The 21,801-nt window shown below is 67.8% G+C and overlaps 2 protein-coding genes across 2 annotated transcripts; both read left to right on the forward strand.

Annotated features, from left to right (window-relative positions):
• Positions 1-2,216: 2,216 nt before the first annotated feature.
• On the forward strand, positions 2,217-8,767 carry ZFTRAF1 (zinc finger TRAF-type containing 1). Its single transcript, XM_068933555.1, has 3 exons — positions 2,217-2,455; positions 4,200-4,411; positions 7,853-8,767. Exons 1-3 carry the CDS (start codon positions 2,235-2,237, stop codon positions 8,242-8,244), a joined length of 825 nt encoding a protein of 274 aa, XP_068789656.1. The 5' UTR covers positions 2,217-2,234; the 3' UTR covers positions 8,245-8,767.
• A 2,985-nt stretch (positions 8,768-11,752) lies between these two features.
• TONSL (tonsoku like, DNA repair protein) lies at positions 11,753-21,699 on the forward strand. Its single transcript, XM_068933556.1, has 26 exons — positions 11,753-11,831; positions 12,948-13,043; positions 13,154-13,296; positions 13,376-13,568; positions 13,937-14,066; positions 14,253-14,424; positions 14,537-14,651; positions 15,001-15,146; positions 15,220-15,372; positions 15,612-15,737; positions 16,205-16,391; positions 16,536-16,600; positions 16,840-16,929; positions 17,154-17,226; positions 17,309-17,472; positions 17,616-17,739; positions 17,900-18,654; positions 18,732-18,826; positions 18,931-19,081; positions 19,154-19,232; positions 19,476-19,777; positions 20,002-20,173; positions 20,262-20,434; positions 20,648-20,721; positions 20,809-20,942; positions 21,018-21,699. Exons 1-26 carry the CDS (start codon positions 11,801-11,803, stop codon positions 21,209-21,211), a joined length of 4,137 nt encoding a protein of 1,378 aa, XP_068789657.1. The 5' UTR covers positions 11,753-11,800; the 3' UTR covers positions 21,212-21,699.
• The last annotated feature ends 102 nt before the right edge of the window (positions 21,700-21,801 follow it).

Genomic DNA, 21,801 nt, shown 5'->3' on the forward strand with positions numbered 1-21,801 from the left:
GCTCACGGTCCGCGTCTCGCTCTGGTTTCAGTCCTGTTTCTCTTCTCTGAGCCCCAACAGCTCTCGAGGGGGTGAGCAGGAACGTGTGAAGCGTCAGACAGGGCCTCACCGTAGACTTGCAAGGAACGCTACCGTTTTTCTGCCTTATCCTGCCCCATTTGGTATGCGTGTTAGCATCCAGCCCTCTTGTGACGCAATGCTTTGAGTTCCCCGTGTCCTATTCCTGACTTGCTAGAGTTGCCTGAAATCCCGTGAAGTGGGAAGCAGGAAAGCTTGGTTCTCCCTCTCGGTGAAGTACGTTTGTCGCGTCCTTCCCGTCAGACTGCCTCTTCTCTAGCAAGCAGGAAGTTTCTCCTAGTCCTTTTTAAAGTCGGGAATATCAGCGCTAATCCTCTGTCGTCTTGCTGGTAGACTGGGGAATTGGATTAAGGGTTATCACGTGATGAGATTGAAACCAAGGGATGAGAAGAGGAAACGGAGGCTTTTTACTTCTGTTCCCTTGTAAACAGTGGGGAGAGAAGCTGTTGCTGGGGGATCTGACAGCCCGTGAAGGAAGGAGCAAGGAAAAACCCTCAGTCTGGCAGAGCACTCGGGCTCGCAAGCTGCTCCGTGACAGAGGTTTCCTTCCCCCCATCCCACCGCTCGTCTCCTGCGACCCACTAAGCAGAGATGCTATTGCTGTACGGGGGCTTGTTCGGTGCCGGCCAGCTGGGCGCTGCCAAATGGCGTATGTGACAGCCAAGTTCGCCTACCTTCTCCTCCCGGGGAGCCTTCGCTCGAGTTTCCGTCCTCTACCGCCCACGGGTTTGCATGAACCTCTTGGGCACGCGCTTGTCTTCAAGACTGCTCTCGCGCTGCCGAGCGGGGCTGGCTCTGGAGCAGCTCCCGGAGTTTTCCTGGGGAAGGTGGGGAAAAATCTCACAGCCGTGTGAGCTGCCCTTCCTTAGGGAGCTAGGCTAGAAAGGGATTTATTTCCCTGATCTTTTCAATGTTAAGGGATTAGTAGAAAACTCGGCATTAGGTTTTTATGATAAGCAGAGAGGGCAGAAATGCAACTTGTATTTCTAGGTCACTTGTAATCGCAGCCTAGCATATTTTTAGCGGGTGCCATCCCCGGTTGTCGGGGCAGCCGCTCGGGAGCATACGGCAGCGTAGCCCGGCGCTTTCCGGAGCGCCGGCTGCTCCCCGGGGGTGCCCGCGCCGTCCGGCGTGGGGCGAGCTGGCTCAGCTTCGCGCCGGCGGTCCGACGACGGCTCCCCGGGCCGCCCGAGCGGAGGTTAGTCGGACTAGCGGGGTGTCTCAGCGGGTGATTTTGTTGTTGTTTCCTGTAGCTGGTCCCGAGCTCTGCAAACTCTGCCCCGCGCTGCTGGGTGCCGCCGGGTGACGGCCCGCGCTGCCCGTCCTGGACCTGGCTTTGCCGCGCGGTGTAGGCCCGACTCGCTGTTGCGGTTACCAGCGAAATCTCAGGGCGCTTATGGCGGTGTCCTGTTTTAAGGCTCCGGGAGCGCTGGACGCGCGCAACCGGAGCGGTGCGGCCCCGGGTGTCACCTGGTTCGTTTTGGGCAGCGGTCGGAGCGGCTGCCTGGCCGCCGAGGTTCGCGGGCCGCCCCGCCAGAGCCCCTCGCCGCCTTCGGGGTTTCGCGGTTTACCGGGCAGCGCCGGAAGGGGTTTCGAGTCCGCCGCGAGGAGCGCAGGGTAAAAGCGCTGCCGTAACTTTCCCTGGGCTTTATGGGCTTAAGTCTAATGCTCCCCGCGCTTAAACGAAGCTAAAGCGGCCGCGGCGGAGGGCTGCGTGGGAGGGCAGCCCGGGGACGGAGCGTGTTTAGCGAGGAGCCGTGTTGGACGGGGTCTCGGTGCAGCCTCCTGCTGCCGGAGCCGTGACCTGGCCCCGGCCCGCTCTCAGCTGTAGCAAAACGAAGCAAACCGCCTTAAGTAGTGCGGGCGCTGGAATAAGCGTTACGTGTCCGATCGACCTGGCACCCTTGCTGTATTTGCACTTAAAAATAATTAAACCTCTTTTGCTCTCGTCTCTCACATCAGTCAGCCCGGGCGCCCCATACCTGTAGACATTGAGCGAAAAGGATGCGCTTGCAAAAATAAGACTCTGTTTCCGCTGAATTAGAGTGCAGAACGTAGCGTCTCCGCGAGGGAGACAGCTCTGCTGCGTTGGTTCATGCGAGATGTTTGAAGCTGTATTTCCCTTTCCTCTTCCGCAGTGTACGAATGGCCACTTGATGTGCGCTGGCTGTTTTATCCACCTCCTAGCAGACGCTCGGCTGAAGGAGGAGCAGGCCACTTGCCCAAATTGCCGGTGTGAGATCAGTAAGAGCCTGTGCTGCCGAAACCTTGCTGTGGAAAAAGCAGTGAGCGAGCTGCCATCAGAGTGTGGCTTCTGCATGCAGCAGTTCCCGCGTTCCCTTCTGGAGAGGCACCAGAAAGAGGAGTGCCAGGACAGGTAAAGAGCATCGCTTCGCTGCAGCGGGGCGCCGAGCTCCCCGGGCCCCGCGCGCCTCGGCCGCTGCCCTTCGGGCGGCCCCGGCGGGGCCGAGGCGCCGGCGCTTGGAGGTACCCCCGCCGCCTAGCCTGGGGGCGGTTGTGCAGCGCTGCCAGCCGGCTTTCCCGAGCGCCAGCGCGCAGGTTCCCGGGCCGGGGCCGCTGCTCGAGAGCCGCTCGCCTCCCACAGCGGGGGGAGGCCGTTCGCCCCGGCTGAGCCGGGGCCGGGTCGATCGGAGCGCGTCCCCCGTCCCCGCGCGCGCGCAGCTTAGCCGGGCAGGTGGGTTTCTCCGGCGTGCCCGGACGGCAGGAGCCGCTTCCCGCTTGGGGTGTGAGGTGTGTCGAGCTGCCCTGCTCGTCGGTGCTCGGCAGAGCCCGGAGGAGCTCGGGAGGGGTAGTCCGGCCCCGAGGAGCAGCCTGAAGGCCGGCGGCGGTGAATAAAAAGCCCCTTCTCCCGCTTGAGGCGGGGAAGGTCTCGGCAAGCTCGCACACCGGGGAGGAAGGGCGCCGCAGCGAAGCGCCCGCGCTCGTGCCGAGAGCCGCAGGCAGCGATGGTTGCGGCTGCGCGGCCCGGCGCGGCCGCCCTGCGCTTTACCCGGGCGCGCAGCTGCAGCGGGGGAAGGAGGCTCCATCCTTGCGTTTTTCCCAGGGAGAAGCACTGGGAAGGACGGGAACGCGGCGGTCCCGGGAGCAGCTCGGGGCAAGTTGGGTCTCGGGAAGCAGCTCGCGCCGCTGTCGATGAAGAGCGGAGCCCGCGAGTCGCGGCCTGCTCGGCCGCTCTCGCCTCGCTCCCTTGCGAGCAGGGCGATGCTCCGCTTTGCCAGCGGAGGACGCTTTCCTGCGGCTGCTTTCTTCGCCTCCGCTGCACGGGAGCCTGCCGGGCGACTCCGAGCGCGGCGTCCCTCGGCTGGGTTTCGCCTCGCGGGCGGAGGAACCCGGCCGCCTCGTCCGGCCTGCGCCCCTGCCCGGGCCGGCGGCCGCCGCGTTGGGCTAGGGTGCCCTTGCAGCCGCCCACGCGCGCGCTCTCCGGAGTGGCGTTAGGGTTCGGGGACGGAGTCCGCGCGCTCTCGTGCTTGGCCGGTGGCTGCTGGTGGCCTGGGGAAACCCGTCGCGTCGTGCTCTGGTTGTAGTGCAGGTGACACCCGAAGATTTTGCAGATGTCGTTTCTTGAGTACTTTGCAATGGATTTCCTGGACGACTTTGTTGCATTTCGGTTGTGTTTTTTTTTTTTTTTTTTTAACTTTGCCTTCTGCAATCTGTGCTGTCCCGAACAGATTATTTCCTGCTCTTATTTCACTCCGGGCTCGCTGCTGTCTGTGCAGCAAAGGGCCCCTCCTGCAAGGGATCCCCTAAGGGGGTAACGGAAGGGATGGCGGAGGGAGCCCGATGCGAGGGCCGCGCCGAGCGGCCCCCCCGGCTGTACGTGGCGTAGGGTCGCAGCCCGCGGCGGGCTCCCGCCGCTTGGTTTTCGCCTCCGTCGCGAGTGAACGCGGACGGGCTGGATGCTGGCAGAGGCGCAGGGCTGCGGCCGGGGATGAGCCCCTGGGTGCTCTGGCAGTCCGTGGCGTCCTTCCCGGTGGGGCCAGGCCACGCCGGGGTCTGCCGTGGCTTGCAGGGTGCCGCTTTACCGGTGCGGCGTGTTGCCTGGCAGCACGGTGCCCGTGCCCAGACCCCGCGAACGCTCACGCTTGTTTTCTGCCCGGCAGGGTGACCCAGTGCAAGTACAAGCGGATCGGGTGCCCGTGGCAGGGTCCGTTCCACGAGCTGACGGTGCATGAAGCAGAGTGCACTCACCCAACAAAGACTGGCAATGAGTTGATGGAGATCTTGGATGAGATGGACCAAACCCGTAAAAAAGAAATGCAGCTGTATAACAGCATCTTCAGCCTGCTCAGCTTTGAGAAGATTGGCTACACAGGTAATGACTTGGCCAGGGCTTTGGACAGAAATGGCTTCCTGAAAATATTTCTGGTGTGTTCCTTTTGGCACTGACGCTGTTTACATGCTGATGAAACCTGTTTTTCTTGTGTGATGTGCAGTGACTGATTCTGTAGAAGCGAAGAGCGGGGCTTTGCCGAGCACCCGGTAACAGCAGCGCGCCTGTTCCTTGGTGCTGCTGGGCCACCTCTCCCCTCTCTTCCTGACGGTCGGGTTTAGCTCCCGTCTCTGCTCTCTCCTTGCCGACGGGCAGAGGGTTGCGCGCAATGGTCAGTGTTGGCTCCGAGCGCGACGGATACGGTTGTCCGGGCACCGGCCGGGGTTTGAAGGCAGGCGGTTGCCCGCGGGCTGCCGGCCCTCGGGCCGCTGGAGGCCTGGATCTGTCCCGAAGGTCCTGTGCTCGGGCTGTGGGCAGGAGCTGGCCTCGGTTCCCTCGGAGCCGCTTCCCTTGAAGGCTCATCCTCTGAGCAGCACTGATGGCGAGTGTGGAGGAGAGCCCCTTCCTAGCCGCAGGTAAGGCGCTGTGGTTGCGTCCCGCCGCACTGACGGACAGGAGCAGCGTAACGAGAGTTTGAAAACCAGCGTGGCCTGTGACGTGTCTCTGTGTTGCCGCGAACGAAAGGGAGATGGGGCAGCACCGCGCTAACAGAGCCCTTGTCTGCTGTCTGGTGTGTCCTTCGCAGTGGAGCCCTGCGTATTAATCACTTGGCGTGCATCGACTGCAGCGACGCGCTCTCCCCGCGGACCGGCCCTGCGCGCTCGGCTCCCCGCGCTCCCTCCGGTAGCTGCCGTGGAGTCGCACGCGCGGCCAGGCGGGCGGCCGTCAGCCGAGCTCGGTTTCCCTTCTGCTAGGGGGTTCTCCGTGCCTTTTTTTTGTTTGTTTGTCCGGAGAAGCACTCACGATTCTTGGACGTCTCTCCCTCCTAGTTGAGTACCTCCTGTTCTTGCTTTTCCAAGGGGTTACGAAACCCCTCTCCCACCCTGTGGAAAGCTGTCGAGGTCTGCCTGATACTGCCCTGGGTGCGTGGTTGCGCCGGGGCACGGTGGGAACTGGCTAATAATCAGTGTGAAAAGCCACACTTAAGTTGCTAAAGCAGGTAAGCTTGATATTTTCTTGGTCTCTCAATGTAAAAACCTGGCCTTGAATTGCTGTTTAAGATCTGTTTCTGCTTTAAACACCAGGAGGCAGATAACCTGGGAGGAGAGCCGCTCTGAGGGTCTGCAGGGGGAAGGACCTTCCCCTCGCCCGCCAGGCAAACGGCGCGCGACGCTGCCGGCCGCGGCCCCGCGGCGCTCGGAGGCGGGCTGGCGCTGAGCGGGGCTCCCAGAGCGGCTGGCCGGTCACCCCGGAGGTAGAAGGGTGACTGGGGTTGTGCTTTTGGCTCGGCGCGGCAGCGGTGGCGTGGATCGCTTTGTCTCATATCGGAGGTCGAGTCTTTCGCGCCAGTTACCCAGGCAGGCGGGTGTTTGTCAAACGGCTTGCGCTGGGAACTCGGGTCGCGACTGCCGAACGGTCTCGTTAGCTGGTCCCTTCGCTCCGCAGTCTGATTTTTTTTTTTTTTTTTTTCCCAGCTTAGTCTGTGGACGCCCCTGAGCAGCGGGTGTTAAGGAGAGGAGCGGGGTGCCGTAGCCCGACGTGGTAACGCCTACACCTCGATCGCGCAGCCCACAGGCGCCGCCGAGAGCCGGAGCGGCGCGGGCTGCGCCCCGGCGAGGCGTTGGGGCTCGGCTCCGCTAGAGCGAGGGCCCTCGGGCGGCTTTGCGGGCTGCGGCGCGGGCGCGTTAGCGGCGATGCCCGGCGCGACGCTGAGGCACGCGGCTGGACGCTCGGCCGCCGCTGTAGGCTGCGGCAGTAGCAGGGTGGCGCGCAGCAGAGCGTTGCGATACCTATGTTGTGTAGCTTGAATAACTGATCGCCTCCTCTGTCCAGGTGTTGCCAGCTGTGCTCTTCTCTCTCCCGGAAGCGCTGAAGAACGCGTAAATCTGTGTGAAGTGCACCTAAAGGTTCACTGTACTTGTAGTTGCACTCTGAGATGCCACGGTTTGTACAGCAGAGACTTAAAACGGTGAACAGTGTGTTTGTTCAAAGGTACTAGATTGGGAAAAACTGTTGCACCCTGGACCCCCCTGGAAAGGGGTTTAACGGACTGACGGTGGACTGTGCCTTGAAAGGTTTGGCTTATTCTTAAAATTCGACCGTGCATGTGCAAACCTGAACGTGGAACCATCTCTCTCCAATGTATTGTTGTTCGCCTTTATGTATCTGAACACAGGATCCTCTGTACCTTATTACTACCTCAAGGCCTGTATTTCACGTGCCCTGTTCTCTGGGGTTTTTTGGTTTTTGTTTTTTTTTTTCTTTTTGCGCTGTGGTGACGCGTAATTGTGCCTTAACTGCCCTGTTTACGGATTTGTATGCATACTCCCAATAAAATGTGCATTGTTATCTGAACCGTATCCTGTCTGTGTGTTCTCCTGCTCCCACGCTCTGCGGACCTCCCGTGGGCACGGCTGGCCGTGCGCGTCGGTGCTGCCCAGAACGCCGGATCCCTTGCACCTCGTAGGACCTCTTCTCCGTGCCGCGTAGCGTCCGCGGGACGATGAAGCGTTTCCGCAGCCGGCGGCAGGGAACTGCCTCTCTTGGCTCTCTTGATAGCCTGTTCTGTAACTAAACTCACGCAGATGAGTTGCATCTGTCAGACCTGCTGTGAGACAACCGACTACTTAGGCTTTAATTGTACGCAGTCGGCAGCCCGAGCACCGTGAGCTGATCTTCGTTTGTCCTTTTACTTTCAGCAGCGAATCTGAAAGGATTGAGGGGAAGCTATTTGTCGCCGGCCAGGAGTTTTGGTGACTCGTATGCCCGGAAAAGCTGCGGGGAGCGGCGTTTAGCGGGAGCGAGGAAAGGGCTAGAGCGTGGCGGCGGAGAGCCCGCAAGGGGCAAGGCCGGCGGGGTTAGGGAGCCGGCGCCGGGGGGGCGAGGGGCGCCCGGCTGTCTGCTGGAGGGGCTGCTCCATCCTTCCTCGGACTGGCGGTCCCAGCCAGGATGGCAGTCCGTGTGTGTACGTGCTCTTGTTTTGTGCTGATATGATTAACCATGTTTGTTTTTCTTTTTCCCCCCCACCTCCTTTCCCCTCCCCTCCCGCCTTTCCCTCCCTATCTGGAAACGCTTCATCTATAACGTATTGTCGTTTTCAATATTAAAGTGCTCCCCCGCCGGGTCCTCCCCCGAGAAGCCTGGTTTGCCCCGACGCTCGCCGGCGTCGCGCGGCCGCCCCCGTCCGTCCCTCCCTCCCCGCCGCGGCCCGGGGCCGGGCCGCGCGGCGGCGGCGGCGACAGGTAACGGGCGCCCGGCTGCCCTGCCGCCCGCCGGCCGGCGCTGACTGCCTGCGTCTCCCCCCTCCCTCTTCTCGTGTTGCAGAGGTCCAGTTCCGGCCCTACCGCACGGACGACTTCATCACCCGGCTCTACTACGAGACGCCCAGGCTCACCGTGCTCAACCAGACCTGGGTGCTGAAGGCGCGGGTCAACGACTCGGAGCGCAACCCCAACCTGTCCTGCAAGCGCACCCTCTCCTTCCAGCTCATTCTCAAAAGCAAGATCAACTCCCCCATGGAGTGCTCCTTCCTGCTGCTCGAGGGGCCTTACGACGACGTCAAGATCAACCCCGTCATCTACCACTTTGTCTTTACCAATGAGAACAATGAGACGGATTACATGCCGCTGCCCATCGTAGACTCCGTGGAATGTAACAAACTGCTGGCGGCCAAGAACATCAACTTGCGGCTTTTTATATTTCAGATACAGAAATAGGCAAGGCTGAGTTGCGCCGGAAGCTGCCGAGAAAGCACCACTGAACCATAGTTACCTCGTACGGCTGCCTGTGCCAGTTGTGATTTCACAGTAATTTGGTCATTTTAAAAGGAAAACGAACAAACAAAAGTCTGCATGTGTATGCAACAAGCGTAAGCAGTCACAGCCTTCCTTTTCTTTCCCCGTCTTTCCCCCTGCTGCCGCCCCGGGGCAGACGAGGCTCCTTCCCGAGGGCCGGCGGGAGGGCGGCCGAGCGGCCGCGGCGCGGAGAGGCGCCGCTCTCGCCCGTGGCCGACGCGTGGCGGTTCGCGGGCCGGGGCCGTCGGCCTCTTCTCCTACTCCCCGCCGGCGGCACGCGAGCGCGACTTCAATCTGCTGGGGGTCGGATGCCCCGTTTTGGGGAGGGGAGCGTAGAGACGCCTCTGGCTGGGCTGCAGGGCTTGGGAGCACTGGGTCATTGCTTTCTGTACAGTGGGTCCTCTGTCTGTTTTACTATTAGAATAAAACAAATGGGGAATTTTCAGATTATTTTGGTTTTTACCTTCAGAAGTCACGCCCGGGGCTGTTTGGGGGTTTGCGGAGCGCCCCGGGAAGCCGTTCCGCAGTCCCGACCTCCCCGTTCTGCGCAAACCCATTTCTCGGGCCGTGTCCCTTCCCCTCTCTTTCGCTCGGGCCGCGGAGGAGGAGGCGAGGACGGCGGTGGCCCGCGCTCGCCCGCACCCGGCGGGGTCCCGCTTTGCGTCCCGGTGCCGCCGGGCAGCGGATCGCGTCGGGTCCTCCGTCGCCGTCCCTCCTGCGTGGCCGTGACCCTGCCGCCTTGCCTGGCCCGCAGGCCACCCCGGCCGTCCCCCTCTGCCTCCAGCCCGAAACCCTTGCTCGCGCGTACGGACCTAGGGAGAAACGGAGGCCAAATCTTGCAGGCCTCTCGGAGCGCGGGGTGAAATCCTGCCCCTTTCCCGTCTTGCCGAAACTTGAGTTTCTTGCGGAACAGGAAAAAGTCGCAGGCTCGTCTAGTAATTATGCAATTTTACAATGTGATGATATCTTTTTTTTATATATATTGAATGCGTACCGCCTGCTCTGGAGAGGGAGAGCGCAGCCGTTCACCAAACCGCGGAGAAGAGCTACAGCCCTGTTTCACTTAGCGCTGGTTTTAAGGTGTTTTTAAACGCGGGGCGTCGCGTCAGCCAGCTGCTCCTGGGCAGTGACCGGCAGCTCACCGAACCCTGCCGCCTTTGCGCTGCCGGTCGCGCAGGAGGTTCGGTCCGGACGCTTCCCCCCCTCTCCCCGCCGCGACTCTTTTTGGGTGTTTTTAAATTTCCCAGTGCGGAAGGGGGGTTCCCGGCCCCGTTTACACAGCTCTTTCTGTAGCTAAAAGAGAAGAAGGAAAAAAAAAAAACCCAAGGAAGAAGCGGGGCGAGCGGCTGTGTGTCGGTGTCTCCTGGGCCGGGAGCGCGCGCCTCCCCCTCATTACAAATTAACGAGCTGCTCTTGCTAATTCCTCTTCCCTGGAGTGCAGTAATTAGAAAGGTCAGGTTGGCTCCCTGCTCTCCCCGGGGCGGGCCGGGGGGGCGCTGGGGGTCCAGGGGATGTAATATTGGGGCGCAGGGGCTGCGGGGAGGCACTGGGCAGGGTACTGGGAGTGCTAGGGGTCCGGAGTGGGCATTGGACTGGGAATACTGGGAGCCCTGGGCTGGGGGCAGGGAGGAGGGTGATAGGAGTCGCTAGGAGGCTGCTGGGGAGTGTGGGGGGGGTACTGGTGTGACACTGGGCACTACGGGGCTGGGGGTGCTGGGCAGGGGTCACTGCAGAGGGCTCTGGGGGAGCCAAGGGTGCTACTGGGGATACTGGTGGCAGTAGCCAGAAGGGGCTGAGGGAGCCCTGGGGTCACTGGGGGCAGTAGCCAGGGGGTTATTGGGAGCCCTGGGGGCACTAGGATGGGGTTACTGGGAGTACTGGGGGCAGTAGGTGGGGGGTTATTGGGAGCACTGGGGTCACTGGCAGCAGTAGCCAGGGGGTTACTGGGAGCACTGGGGGTAATAGCTAGGGAGTTACTGGGGGCACTGGGAGCCCTAGGAACACTGGGGCAGTAGCCAGGGGGTTATTGGGAGCCGTGGGGGCACTGGGGGCAGTAGCTAAGGGGTTACTGGGGTCACTGGGAGCCCTGGGAGCAATAGCCAGGGGGTTACTGGGAACTCTGGGAGCACTGGGGGCAGTAGTCAGAGGGTTACTGGGAACTCTGGGAGCACTGGGAACAGTAGCCAGGGGGTTACTGGGAGCACTAGGGGCAATAGCCAAGGGGTCACTGGGAGCCATGGGGGCACTGGGGCAGTAGCCAGGGGGTTACTGGGAGCACTGGGGTCACTGGAGCAATAGGCGGGGGGTTACTGGGGTCACTGGGGCAGTAGCCAGGGGGTTACTGGGGTCACTGGGAGCCCTGGGGTCATTGGAGCAGTAGCCAGGGGGTTACTGGAGTCACTGGGAGCCCTGGGGTCACTGGAGCAGTAGCCAGGGGGTTACTGGGAGCACTGGGGTCACTGAGGCAGTAGCCAGGGGGTTACTGGGGTCACTGGGAGCCCTGGGGTCACTGGAGCAGTAGCCAGGGGGTTACTGGGAGCACTGGGGTCACTGAGGCAGTAGCCAGGGGGTTACTGGGGTCACTGAGAGTACTGGGGTCACTGGAGCAGTAGCCAGGGGGTTACTGGGAGCACTGGGAGCCCTGGGGTCACTGGAGCAGTAGCCAGGGGGTTACTGGGAGCACTGGGGTCACTGAGGCAGTAGCCAGGGGGTTACTGGGGTCACTGGGGTCACTGGGAGCACTGGGGACAGTAGCCAGGGGGTTACTGGGGTCACTGGGGTCACTGGGAGCACTGGGGACAGTAGCCAGGGGGTTACTGGGAGCACTGGGGTCACTGGGAGCACTGGGGACAGTAGCCAGGGGGTTACTGGGAGCCCTGGAGTCACTGGGGTCACTGGAGCAGTAGCCAGGGGGTTACTGGGGGTGCTGGGGGCACTGGGGCAGTAGCCAGGGGGTTACTGGGAGCACTGGGGTCACTGGAGCAGTAGCCAGGGGGTTACTGGGAGCACTGGGGTCACTGGGAGCACTGGAGACAGTAGCCAGGGGGTTACTGGGAGCACTGGGGTCACTGGGAGCACTGGGGACAGTAGCCAGGGGGTTACTGGGAGCACTGGGGTCACTGGAGCAGTATCCAGGGGGTTACTGGGGGCACTGGGGCAGTGGCCGGGGGGTTACTGGGAGCACTGGGAGCTCTGGGGTCCCCGGGATCACCGGCCCCGGCGGGGTGCGCCAGCCCCTCCCCACCCCGCCTCGCGGCCTCCGTATATCCCAGCAGCCCTTGCGGCCGCCGCGCGGCCCGCCGGGAGCCGTAGTCCTTCGGCCAGAGGGGCGGGTCCGGGAGCCGGCCAATGGGCGAGGCGGACTCCGGCGCTGCCGGCGCGGATTGGCGGAGCGGGCGGAGCGGCGGCCAATGGGGGGCGGCGGCGGCGGCGCGCGCGGGCGGTTCGGCGGCGGCGGCGGCGGCGGCGGCGGCGGGGGATGAGCGCGGAGCGGGCGCGGGAGATCCGCCGTGAGCGGCCGGGCCGGGGGCACCCCGGGACCCCCCCGGGGCCCTCATAACCCCCCCCCCCACCGGGCCCGGCCTCCTCCCGGTGCCCCGCGCCCCACCGGGGCCCTCACGACCCGCCAGGCCCAGGCCCTTCCCCTTCCCCCTCGGAGCCCCCCCCCCCGGTGCCCTCCCCTGCGATCCCCGGGACCCCTCCCCTGCTGTTCCCCCCCCACCCCCGTTCCCCTTCCACTCTCCAGCCCGGTCTCCCCCCTCCCCCCTGTTGCGGCCCCTTCCCCGCTACAGTTTCCTCCGGTCGCGGGGGTTCGGGTTCCCCCCCGCTGCCCCACGGCGGGCTGCGGGGCTCTGCCGGGCCTTTCGGGGGGGTGGGGGGCTCTGGGGTCCCGGGGGGGCGGCGGGGTCCCTGCTAGGTGTGGAGCTGTGGGGGGGGAGCAGCGGCTGTGGGGTCCCAGGGGGGCTGCGGGGTCCCTGCTAGGTGTGGGGCTGTGGAGGGGGAGCAGGGGCTGTGGGGTCCCAGAGGGGGCTGCGGGGCCCCTGCTAGGTGTGGAGCTGTGGGGGGGCGAGGGGGGCTGTGGGGTCCTGGGGGGCTGCGGGGTCCCTGCTAGGTGTGGGGCTGTGGGGGGGGAGCAGGGGCTGCGGGGTCCCAGAGGGGGCTGCGGGGCCCCTGCTAGGTGTGGAGCTGTGGGGGGGCGAGGGGGGCTGTGGGGTCCCTGCTAGGTGTGGAGCTGTGGGGGGGCGAGGGGGGCTGTGGGGTCCCAGAGGGGGCTGTGGGGTCCCTGCTAGGTGTGGAGCTGTGGGGGGGGAGCAGCGGCTGCGGGGTCCCGGGGGGGCTGCGGGGTCCCTGCTAGGTGTGGAGCTGTGGGGGGGGAGCAGCGGCTGCGGGGTCCCAAGGGGGCTGCGGGGTCCCTGCTAGGTGTGGAGCTGTGGGGGGGCGAGGGGGGCTGTGGAGTCCCAGGGGGGCTGTGGGGTCCCTGCTAGGTGTGGAGCTGTGGGGGGGGAGCAGGGGCTGCGGGGTCCCAGAGGGGGCTGCGGGGTCCCCTCCCGCTGTGGGGCCGCTCTGGGGGGTCCGCGGGGTGCCGGGGGGCTGCGGGGCCGACGCCGCCCCGCTGCGCCCCGCAGAGCTGCAGAAGGCGAAGGACAAGGCCCAGCGCAGCGGGAACCTGGTGGAGGAGGCCGCCGCGTGCAACCAGCTCGGGGAGATCTTGGCCAGCCATGGTGCGCGCGGGCGGCCGTGGGCAGGGCAGGGGGCTGGGGGTGGCGGGTGGCGCGCCTCGGGCCGGGGGCCCCCTCCCTCCGCCCCATGGCAGCCCCTCGGTGCCCGGCAGGACGCTACGAGGAGGCCCTGGAAGAGCATCGCCAGGAGCTGCGGCTGCTCGAGGGGGCGGGCGACAGCATCGGCTGCGCCGTGGCCCACCGCAAGATCGGCGAGCGCCTGGCGGAGCTGGAGGACTACGAGGCGGCGCTGAAGGTGCGCGCCCGGCGCCCCGGCGTTGCGAGCGGGGCCAGTGCCGGCAGCCGCCGGCGCTCACCTTCTCCGCTGCCCGCAGCACCAGCGCCAGCACCTGGAGCTGGCCCGCTCCCTCTCGGATCACACGGAGCAGCAGCGGGCCTGGGCCACCATCGGCCGCACGTACATGTTCGTCGCCGACAGCCGCCCGCCGGCCGAGGCGGCGCCGGCGCTGCGCGAGGCCGAGCGGGCCTTCAGGACCAGCCTGGCCATCGTGGAGGAGAAGCTGGAAGGTGAGCGGGCTGCCTGGGGCCCTCGGGGGAGCGTCTCAGCCCCTCGCCGGGGAGCCCGGGAGTGTTTTAGGCCCTTCTGGGTGCGCCCGGACCCCCTGCTCTCCCCCAGCACCTCCATCCCCGGCAAACGCCAGCGCTCGGCCCTGGCTGCCTTGAGCACTGTCATCACGGCGAAGGGCGGTGGGCGCGCAGGGTGCTTTGGGGCTCCAGCCCCGTTTGTCAGGAGCGCGGGCTCGGTCCCCAGGAGCTCGGGGAGCGGCGCTAGCCGTGCTGGCCCGGTGGGAGACGTTCCTGGAGCCCTGCCTGGCCCGGGCGAGCCGAGAGGCCTGCGGCTGGCTGTGAAACGGGACCTGTTCTGTGTGTCGCAGGGGCTGTCCCGAACCGGGAGCTGACCGAGATGAGGGCCCGTCTCTACCTGAACCTCGGCTTGGTCTACGACAGCCTGAAGGATCAGGCCAAGTGCAGCCACTACATCAAGCAGAGCATCTTCCTCTCCGAGTAAGGGCAGGCTATTCCCGCCCGGCGGGGGGCGGAGGCAGCAGCCTGGCGCGCGGGCAGGCAGCCGGCGCGTGGGGCAGGTCAGCCCCGCTGCGGAGCGGGGGACGGGATGCCCTGCCGGAGGCTGCGTTGCAGCGGGGGACGGGGTGGCGTGGGGAAAGGCTGGCTGCGACCTGCTGCTTCCAGGCAGGCGCAGCTCTGCGAAGACCTGTATCGCGCCTACTTCAACCTGGGCAACATCCACCTGCGGGAGGGCGAGCACTCCAAGGCCCTGCGCTGCCTCGACCGGGCCCGCGACTGCGCCCGCAGGATGAAGGAGAAGGCCATGGAGAGCGAGTGCTGCAGCAGCACGGCCCAGGTGAGCGTGGGGCCCCGGCTCCGTCCTCGGCAGAGGGGCAGCTCCGTGCCGCGTGAAGTCCCCGCTTCCGGCCGTGCCCCCTCCGCGATGCTGGCTCCTGGGCGCTTCGCAGGTCCTGCTGAGCCTGGGCGACTTCGTGGCTGCCAAACGCTCGCTGAGGAAAGCCTACGTGCTGGGATCGCGGCAGCCCTGGCAGCGGGACCTCATCCGCTGCAACCTCCGCTACGGTGAGCTGGGCTCCCCCCATCCCTGGCCGTCCGGAGGGGAGAGGCGGTGGCCCGGAGCCCTGAGGCGGGAGGGCTGCTGTGCTCGCTGGCTCTGCCACAGCCTCCCGTTCCCCTGGGGTCCCAGACTGCGCTGTCGTGGCTCTCCAGGAGCCTCCTGCCTGATGGGGGAGCCAGGCCAGCTCCAGGCCGTCCTGCAGGTCGCTGTCCTGGCGCTCAGGGAGCCCGGATCAGGGCTGGGAGGATGCATGGGTCCCCAGGCTGTACAGGGGGCGATGCTGCGAGGGGATGCCGAGCCGCTGGGTGATCCCGGGGCACCCGCCGCCACCCTGACCGCTGCCCTGTCCCGCAGCCACCAAGGTGAGCCGCCTGCAGGAGGCTCTGGAGGAGGCAGCGGTGAGCGACCCGCCGGCGGCCCTGGCTCTCTGCGAGCAGCTGGGGGACGTGTTCTCCAAGCACGGGGACTACGGCAGGGCCGTGGAGTACTACAAGAGGCAGGTGAGCGGGGTGCAGGCCCGGGGTGGGAGAGGCCTGCGCGTTGGCACCGCTCACGGCGCGTCCCTCTCTGCAGCTCGGCTACGCCCAGGCCCTGCAGAGACCCGCGCAGGAGCTGGCTGTGATCCACGTCTCGCTGGCCACCACCTTCGGGGACCTGAAGGAGCATGCGCAGGCCGTGCACCACTACCAGGAGGAGCTGGCGCTGCACCGGGGCAACGCGCTGGAGGTGAGATGGGCCCTTGCCTCCCTGGGGAGAGTCCCGGGGGCCTTTTTCCTACAGAAAGGGTGCTCCGTGAGGGCAGGCTCCCAGCTCCGGGCTGATCTCAGGAGCTGCCCCTGCGTCAGGGTGGAGAGGAGAGGGTACGGGGCTGCGCGGTGTCGTCGGGGGTCCGCTGTCGCCCGGGGCGGGTGCGGGGCCGGGCAGTCCCTTGCTCGCCCTGCAGCCCTGACCCCTCGCTGCGCCAGGAGGGGAAGACGTGGCTGAACATCGCGCTGGCCAAGGAGGAGGTGGGCGAGCCCCGTGCCGAGCTCGAGGCCTGCTTCAGGACGGCGCTGGAACGAGCCGAAGAGGCCAGCGAGCCCCGGCTGCAGGTGAGGGGCCGGCGACCGGCCGTGGGCTCCCAGCCCCTGCGCACCCATGCGTGCCCTGGGCTGAGCGCTGGCGGCCCTGGGGTCGCGCCCGGGCTCCGTCCAGCCCCACGTGCTGCTCCTGGAGGCCTAGAAACGGCTTAAGATCGGGCAGCTGTGGTGCGATCAGCCTGCTTCCGGGGAACTGGTGCACCAAAAGCTGACTTTAAGCCCCATAAGTGTTTGGCACCCTGCGCTGGGGTGCTGAGACCTGGCGGCCGCCCCACAACCCACACCCGTGTTTTGCGATGCCCCTGCAGTCGTCCTTCTCTAAGCAGTAGGCCTTGCGGGCGTTTCCCGCTGGCTGGCCCTAGCAGGGCCCCGCGCCCAGCGCTGTGACCCACGGCCCCTCTGCGTGGGTGCCGCCGGGTGCCTGCCGCGCGGCCCCGGCCACGCACAGCCCACCCGGCCTGTCCTCTCCCCCTCCCCAGAGGCAGATCCTGCAGCACCTCCACTCGCTGCAGCAGCGGCACGGCAGCGCGGAGGCGCCCGCCACCATGGCCCGGCTGCAGAGCCTGGCGGCCTCGGGAGGCGACAGCGCCGGGGAGGAGGAGGAGGAGGAGGAGCTGGAGAGCAGCGAGGCCCTGGACGAGAGCGACTTGGAGCTGTCGGAGAGCGGTGAGCAGGCCGGGGCCGGCCGGGGGCTCCCCGAGGTGCGGCTGGAGAGCAGGGCTGTCGGCAGTGCCGGCGAGGCTCCGGCGGCCCCACACGGGGTCCCTACGGGGCTGGGCGGCCCCAGGACCTCACGGGGGTTTGTTGCAGATGAGGAGGAGGATGAACTCGACGGCTACAGCAAGAGCGTCCCCGGCCGCCGGCGCATCAGCAAGGTGAGCGCCGCTCCTCTCCTCCCTCGTCCTGAGCTGCTGCTGTGAAACCCCGGCTGCGGGCTGGGGCTCCCCAGGGTTCGTCCGGCATGGGGGGGAAACGCGGAGGGGAGAGGAGTCCTGGCTCGACTGCCCTAGCGCAGCCTAGTCCCCGTGGGTGCTGGGTGTCTTCCTGGGGCGCCGGGTCCCTCCGCGGGCCCCCGTGGGTGCTGGGTCCCCACCGCCCCTCCCTGTGCCCGCAGTGGAACCGGCGGAACGACCGGGGAGAGACGCCGCTGCACCGCGCCTGCATCGAGGGCGACCTGCGGCGAGCCCAGCTCTTCGTGAAGCAGGTAGGAGACGGGGCCCTGGCTCGGGGCACGGAGAGCCGCGGCGCCCGTGGGGACAGGGCAACGCTTGCAGGGAGACAGCGACCGTCTGCCCAGCAGCAGGGGCCTTTATGCAGGAGCAAGAGGCTCCTTTGGCGGGGGTTGTGGAGAGGGTTCCCGGAGCCTGTTGGCAAATACAACAGCCATCCGGGTGCGACTGTCCCCCGTGTGTCCCCCCTCTTCGGCAGGGGCACCCTCTGAACCCTCGTGACTACTGTGGCTGGACGCCGCTGCACGAGGCCTGCAACCACGGGCACCTGGGTGAGCGTGGGGGGCCGGGGGACAGGGCAGAGCCCCGCGCTGGGGGAGGGATCCCGGAGTGACCGCTGCCTCCTGCCCCCAGAGATCGTCCGGCTGCTCCTGGACCGGGGCGCTGCTATAGACGACCCCGGGGGGCCGGGCTGCGAGGGCATCACGCCGCTGCACGACGCGCTCAGCTGCGGCCACTTTGACGTGGCCGAGCTGCTGGTGCAGAGGGGAGCGTCGGTGACGCTGAGGAACGCCAAGGTGAGCGGCGTTGGGGGGGGGGCGGGGGCGCGAGGAGCCCGGGGAGGGGGACAGGCAGGACGGAGGGCACCTGGCAAAGGGGCTGGGGCCGCGGGGAGCCGGTCCCCTCGCGGCTCTGGCGAGCCTCGTCCCCTCCTCCGCAGGGCCTGACGCCGCTGGGCACGCTGGAAGAGTGGGTGAGCATGTACAGCAAGGACCTGGACCAGGAGACGCGGCAGCGCTGCCGGGCCATGGAGCGCCTGCTCAAGGAGACGGCGTCGAGCCGAGGTGAGGCACGGCCGGGGCACCCGGGAGGCGGCCTTGTCCCCGGCCGGCATGCTCTCGAGCAGGGCCGCGGAGGCTTTCCGGCCTCAGGGGACCGGGACCCTCTTCTTCCATCCAACCCCGTCACTGGGGGAAGCTCAGGATTTCTGGTTTCTCCTTGCAGCTCCTGCAGCGCCTCCGCTCTCCCAGGACTCCCAGCTGTTTGACGCCGAGCTCTCAGAGCCCCTGATCCTGCGCCGCTCTCCCCCGGGGTGCGAAGGCCCCCCCAGGAAGGCCCCTGCCCCTGGTGGGACTGGGACCCAGGCCTGGGGTGCCGCCACGGAGCCCCCCAGGGCACAGAGAGACAGGCCGGAGCCGGAGGACGGCGACATGTCTCCGCTGAGGCCGGTGAAGAAGCGGCAGAGGGTGCTGGGGTCTGAGGGGAGCCGGCTGCCGGAGCAGCCGGCGGCCCCCAGCAGGAGCCAGGCCGAGTACGAAGCCGCCATCCGGGGCCTGGGCAGCGCCAAGTCCCTCCTCGGCAGCAGCCCGGAGGTGGCACGCGGGCCGGCCCCGCGTCCGGCCCTCATCCCCGCCGAGCAGTACGTGGAGGACGACTGGTTGGAAGACGACCTGGGGGCGGCCCGCGGGGTCCGCAAGCGGCTCCGCCGGGAGCCGCAGGAGCCGGGGGCCGCCTCGGAGGACAGCACGGGGCCGGAGAGCGACAGCGGGGCCCCCTGCCCGCCTCGGCCCCGGCCCCAGCGCCGCCGGACCACGCAGAGCCGGCTCACCCGCCTGGTGGAGAGGACCCTGCTGGGGCGCTGCCGGGAGCGCGGCGCCCCCGAGGCGGCCGGGAACCCCGTCCCGCGGGGGGCCGATGGCCCCACGGAGGCCGAGGGCCTGGGGGGCGGTGGGGAGAGCCCTCCCCGGGGCCCCACGCAGGTGAGGGGACAGGGTGTGGGGAGCAGGGGGGATAGAGGTGCCCTTTGGGTCTCCTAAGCCTCTCTCCTCCCTGGCAGCCCCCTTCGCTCTCGGCCGCCCCGGCTCCGCTGCCCACCATCCGAGTGCGCGTCCGGGTCCAGGACAACGTCTTCCTCGTCCCCGTGCCCCAGAGGTAAGAGCTCAGCTTCGCGTGTGCCCCTCCTGCTGTCGCCCCGTCCTCCGCGGATGGGCCGAGGCGGGAGCGCTCGCCGGTGACTGCCGCTCGCCCCGCGGCAGCGAGAGCCGGGCCGTGAGCTGGCTGGCGGAGCAGGCTGCCCAGCGCTACTACCAGACCTGCGGGCTGCTCCCGCGCCTCACCCTGAAGAAGGAGGGAGCCCTGCTGGCCCCCCAGGACCTCGTGGGCGACGTCCTGCAGAGCAACGAGGAGGTGAGTGCGCCCAGGCGGCACGCGGGGCCCGTCCTCGCCCGCTGAGCTAGCGGAGGCTGCTCTCGCTCGCAGGTGCTGGCGGAGGTGCAGTCCTGGGACCTGCCGCCTCTGGCTGAGCGCTATCGCAAGGCCTGTCAGAGCCTGGCCGTGGGTAAGGACCCCGTCACCGCCCCGGCCTGGGGGACCGGCCCTGCGGGGAGCCGGGGACAGGGCTGGGAAGCAGCCCGACCCCTCCTGCCTCTGGGGGGGAGCTCGGCAGGGAGAAGCGCTGCAGGTTGGGGCTGGGGCTCTGACGACCCTCGAGGTTGCTCCGAGCCCCCTGCCCCGGGCTAGGGGGTCCCGGGGAGCCCCCTGGGGGCCGGCAGGGAGCTGTCAGCGTCTCCCGCCCTCGCAGAGCCGCATCCGCTGCTGCTGAAGGTGACGCAGCTGCAGGAGCAGAGCCCCGCGTTCAGCGCCGGCGGGCTCGCGCTGCGCCCCCCGCACCTCCCGCCGCTGCTGCGGGCCCTCAAGCTGCAGGCGCCCCTCCGGCAGCTGCGGCTGGCCGGCAGCGGGCTGGCCGACGGCGCGGCCGCCGAGCTGCTGGCCGCGCTCAGCACCATGCCCGGCCTCACCCTCCTCGACCTCTCGGGCAACCAGCTCAGCGCCCAGGGCCTGCAGCACCTCGTGCCCCAGCTCCCTGGCCCGGCGGCCTTCCAGGTAGGGGGAGAGCTGTGGGTGGGGGGGGGTGCAAAGCTGCTCTCCCGGGGGTGCGACCCAGTGCTCTGCCCCATCCTGAGCCAGTCCTTGGCACCGGATGCGGCCCGGCTGCCGGGGTTGGAGGGGGCAAAGTGCCCTAGCTCCGTCCCCCTGGGACCTGGAGCCCCCCCAGCAGTGGCTTTCCCTGGCCGGGCTGGTGAGCACCGTCTCCCCTGCCGTCACAGAGCCTCGAGGAGCTCGATCTGAGCCTGAACCCCCTGGGCGATGCCAGCTGCCGGCCCCTGGCCCTGCTGCTCCAGGCCTGCCCCGTGCTGACGACGCTCCGGCTGCAGGCCTGCGGCTTCGCGGCCGGCTTCCTCCGGCACTGCCGCCTCTCGCTGGCCGGCGCCCTCGCAGGTGAGCGGCCCTGGGCTCCGGTCCGGCGGGGCAGCGGGAGCGCTGGGCGGCGGGCAGGCGAGGCGCCAACGCGGGCGTTTGCTCCCAGGAGCCGCGCACCTGAAGACGCTGGCTGTGTCCTGCAACGCTTTGGGGCCGGCGGGGCTGGAGCAGCTCCTGCGGAGCCTGCCCTGCGGCACCCTCGCCCGCCTGGAGGCGGGCTCCGTGGCCGGAGCGGGCGCCCAGGCCCTCGCCGAGGCTGCGCGCAGGTACCTGACGCAGGTAAGCGGCGCTGCCCTGGGTTTTACCCCTCCATCGTGGGTTCGGCGCTCCCCTTTCCCTCGGCCCAGCCGCAGCCTTTGCGGCCGTTTCGTGGGGAGGGTCCCCCGGGGTCCCCTGCTCTGGGCGGGGGGGAGGCCGTGGCAGAGCCGCCCTGCACGGGGCGGGTTTGTGGCCACCCGCTTTCCGCCGACAGCCGCGCCGGCTCCCTTGCAGGAGGGCTGCGCCCTGACCCACCTGACGCTCTCTGGGAACCACCTGGACGACGCGGCGGCCCTGGAGCTGGCCAGGTGAGGGGCTGGGGGCCGCGGCGGTGCCGGGACGCTGCGGGAGCGCGGGGACGGGGACACCCCCTCACCGCCTCCCCTTGGCCGCAGCTGCCTTCCCGCCTGCCCCACTCTGGTGTCCCTGGATTTGTCTGCCAACCCCGGCATCAGTGTCGCGGGGCTGCGCGCGCTGCTCTCGGCCCTGGCGGAGAGGCGCGAGGGGCTCCGCTACCTCAGCCTGGCAGGTAGGGACGGCGCTTGAGCGGGCAGGGGGCCGCTGCCGCTGCGGGGGGGGCTGACGACGGCGCCTTCCCTCGCAGGCTGCTCCGTGGAGGGCCCGCTGGACGGCGCTACCTGGGCCAGGGCCGCGGCCGGCGTGCGGGACCTGCGGCTCTGCAGCCGGCGCGTGAGCCCGAGCGACCAGCGGGCTGCCGGCGAGGCCTGGCACGGGCCGCCCGGCACCGCCCTGCGCACCCTCACCCGGCACCGCAAGCTCTTCTGCAAGAGCCTCTGAGGGCCCGGACTGCGGCTCCCTCGGCTCCTCCTGCTCCCTCCGCCGGCGTCTCAGCCACGCGGGGACTCGGGGAAGCCGGCTGCCACGCCAGCGGCTCGCGGCATCGCCTCTCTTCTTCTAGCCGCGCCGCTGACCAGCAGCCACGGCCAAAGTAGGCGCTGGGGTGACGACAGAGCGTGTCCGCGCCAGGAGGCTGCGCTGCGGGACCGCGCTGAGGGCGCTCCCGCTGCTCGGGCCCGGCCCTGGTGCCCAGCGCCGCCGGGGCGGCTGCGGTGCTGCCCTTTGCTCGCCAGCGCGCGCGTTTTTAACCTTGGAACTGGGCTGAACATTACACAGTATTTACGAGCTTGGCTGGTGCTTCCTGGGGGCTGCGTCCACCCTTCCCTACCGGCGAGGAGCAAGAGGCCTGGGCCCGGCTCCCCTTCGTCCCTGCCCGCCTGCCTGCTGCCCCGGGACAGGAGCCTGCCTTTGCTCGCGGCGCCTCCGTGGGACCAGCGCCCCACCGGCCCCCAGCTCCGCTTTACCGCGCGGCGGCCCCCCCCCCCGTCCGATGTGCCGCAGCCGGCGTTGTCGGAGCACGGGCGTCCCCG

The sequence above is a fragment of the Struthio camelus genome, chromosome 2, assembly GCF_040807025.1.
Source record: "Struthio camelus isolate bStrCam1 chromosome 2, bStrCam1.hap1, whole genome shotgun sequence".
Taxonomy (NCBI): domain Eukaryota; kingdom Metazoa; phylum Chordata; class Aves; order Struthioniformes; family Struthionidae; genus Struthio; species Struthio camelus.